The 2,953-nt window shown below is 38.2% G+C and overlaps 1 protein-coding gene across 1 annotated transcript; it reads right to left on the bottom strand.

The window, feature by feature from the left end:
* Window positions 1–1,101: 1,101 nt before the first annotated feature.
* LOC139437342 (olfactory receptor 7A17-like) lies at window positions 1,102–2,073 on the bottom strand. The gene has a single exon (XM_071211068.1). It carries the CDS (start codon window positions 2,071–2,073, stop codon window positions 1,102–1,104), a length of 972 nt encoding a protein of 323 aa, XP_071067169.1.
* Window positions 2,074–2,953: the final 880 nt, after the last annotated feature.

Below are 2,953 nucleotides of genomic sequence, written 5' to 3'. Positions count from 1 at the left end.
TATGGGCTATGATGTGGACCATTGACCATGATGTGCAGCAATGCCCAGAGATGTACTCACCAAATGCAATGGATGTGTCGTGATGATGGGGGAGAGTGTGGCTGTGGAGGGAATGGTGGGGTGGGGGTGGTGAGAGTGAATGGGGACCTCATATTTTTTAAATGTAATATTTTTAAAATATGAATAAAAAAATAAAAAATTTAAGAAAATTAAAAATAAATAAATAAATTAAAATAAAAAAATAAAATAAATTGTAAAAGTAAATAAAGTTGATTTCAGTGATGAAGAAGCCTTTAATTATACCAAAGGCAACTGAATGTACACTTTGTATGTATTGTACAGTGTGTGATTATTATTTAATAAAATTGTTTTTTAAAATATCATACAATGAATGTCACCATCTAGGTAGCCATAAGTACTTGCAATGGCATGGAGGTTTGTGCAGTAGCAATTTATGGCTGCAAATCAGAACACTCCATTAAAAGAGGTATGATAGCCAAAATGTCAACCTCCTGTGTTTAGTCATCGCTGATCAAGAATATTTATTAGAAATTAATGAATACAGGTCTATGTGATTAACCAAATACCATTAATTGAACACTCTGGGTGGATTGTATGCTTTATTAAGCTGTATCAATAAATTTGATTTTTTTAAGAAAAGAATATAGATTAGAGATTTGAACATACAAGAGATAAATTACTGACTGATAGAGGAAATACCTAGGTTGTATTTTGTCACCTCTTTAAATTTTATGACAGTTTTGAACAAAAGCAGATATTCTATTCAGAGGAAATCAAGAAGTGATATTCATAGGCAGCATTGGTAAAGTTCAAGCAGGAACAAGAGGTGATCCAATGAAATTATTCAGAAAATGCAATCCATTCCTGAACAACACTGAAAAACTCCTTAAACATGTACATGAATCATGCATACTTCAAGGAGAACTCTTTCATTATCAAAAATAAAATCTTGCTCTATAACACAATGTGTGCTTTAAAATTTTACTTCTTCATTTTTGAGGTCATCTTGACTCTAGGCAGGTCTATATGCACCTACTGAACAAAGAAAGGAAATATGTAGCTCTGAAGGTTTAGGAGCTGCTAAAACTGGCCTTTCAGCTGCTGCAAGACAAATGACACTTTGCAGACTTTCCTCCCAAAGCATTTTTTCAGAGCCTTCTTTATATCTTTATTCCTCAGACTATAGATGAAGGGGTTCAGCATGGGTGTGACCATGGTGTACATGACCGTGGCCAGTGCACCTGAATGTGTGTTGTGTGAAGCAGCAGGACTGAGGTACACCCCTATGGTCGTGAAATAAAATAAGGAGACTACTGAGAGGTGAGATGCACAGGTTGAAAATGCTTTATATTTCCCCTGAGCTAACGAGATTGCAAATACAGAGGAAACAATCTTATAGTAGGAGAAAAGGATTCCAGCAAGGGGGCCCCCGGCCAGCACTCCAGCTATTAAATACATTACTAAGTAATTGAGAAAAGTGTCAGAACAGGCAAGTTGGACCATCTGACGAAGTTCACAGAAAAAGTTTGGGATTTCTACACTTGAACAAAAGGACAGTTGTGACACCAATAAACTCTGTAAGCAGGATTCCATAACACTCATGGTCCAGGACCCCAGAGCCATCAGGACACAGATCTGGGGTTTCATAGAGACTGTATAGTGAAGGGGGTGGCAGATGGCCACAAAGCGGTCATAGGCCATCACGGCCAGGAGGCAGTCATCCAACCCTCCAAAGAGCAAGAAAAAATACATCTGGGTGAGGCAGCCTGCATAGGTTATGACTCTACTCTGTGCCTGGATGTTCACCAGCATCTTTGGGACAGTAGTGGAGGATAAGCCAATATCACAAAGGGACAAGATTGAGAGGAAGAAGTACATGGGTGTGTGGAGGTGACAGTCAATGATGATGGCCAGGATGATGACCAGGTTCCCAAAAATGGTGACCAGGTACATGGACAGGAACAACCCAAACAGGAGGGGTTGCACTTCTGGAACTTCTGTAAATCCCAGGAGAAGAAATTCTGAAATTTGCGTTTCATTTCCAGGTCCCATGTGCCTGATGAGACTAAGAAGAAACAAAAAGGAACATGGATAGTTTCACAAAGCAAGTAGCACTATCCAAACAGAAATGTTACATTGCCTATTTCAGTGATAAATTTAATATTATATTATTTATATAGATCTTATCCCTTTAGGGTATTTGTAGTGCCACCTCTGACTAGGAATTCCATCCCCCAAACTCAGCCCTTTACCAAGAATTCATGAACACTATGGATTTCATGAGATATTCATTCATTTGTGGAATATGTATTGAGTTGTGACTAAGAGGCAAGTAGAGTTGTGGCAATGAGTTTACAATGCTGTAACTCAAAAGTCCCAACCATCAGCACATATAGAATACATGCAATTAAAACACAATCATATTACAAAGGGGATGATTTCACATGCTTTAAGGAAAAGAAAGCAGGTAAAAAAAGTGAAATGATGGAGCTGTTTTTCACTTGGTGTTCAGAAAAGTCCCATATATGATGTGAAATTCAAAGAGGCACCTAAAGGAAAAGAAGGCAGTAGCCATGAGGATGTAAGGGGAAATTTGTGCCCAGTGGGATAACTTCTAGGAAAAAGACCCTAAAAATGACTTTTTTCCAATGTTCAGAGTGAACAAGGAGGTCAGTGTGGCAGGGAAATGATTAAGAGGATAGTGAATAGAGATGATTTCAGAGGAAGTTTAAGAACAAGGCAGCCTTATTGCTGCTGAATCTTCAAATTCAGGGAGGTCTTCATCCATATTCTGAAACTCTCACTATTCATTAATTTGGATGCAAAGCTATCCCACCAAATGGAATGGAACTGGTCCTATTGGCATTTTTAGAATAGCCTCCAGGCTCTATACTATAGAAGACACCTATTGTAATATATGAGCTTAGATACC

The sequence above is a fragment of the Dasypus novemcinctus genome, chromosome 22 (genome assembly GCF_030445035.2).
Source record: "Dasypus novemcinctus isolate mDasNov1 chromosome 22, mDasNov1.1.hap2, whole genome shotgun sequence".
In the NCBI taxonomy this organism is placed as follows: domain Eukaryota; kingdom Metazoa; phylum Chordata; class Mammalia; order Cingulata; family Dasypodidae; genus Dasypus; species Dasypus novemcinctus.
The sequence above is the reverse complement of the archived record's forward strand: the minus strand, read 5'-3'. Positions and strand labels throughout refer to the sequence as shown.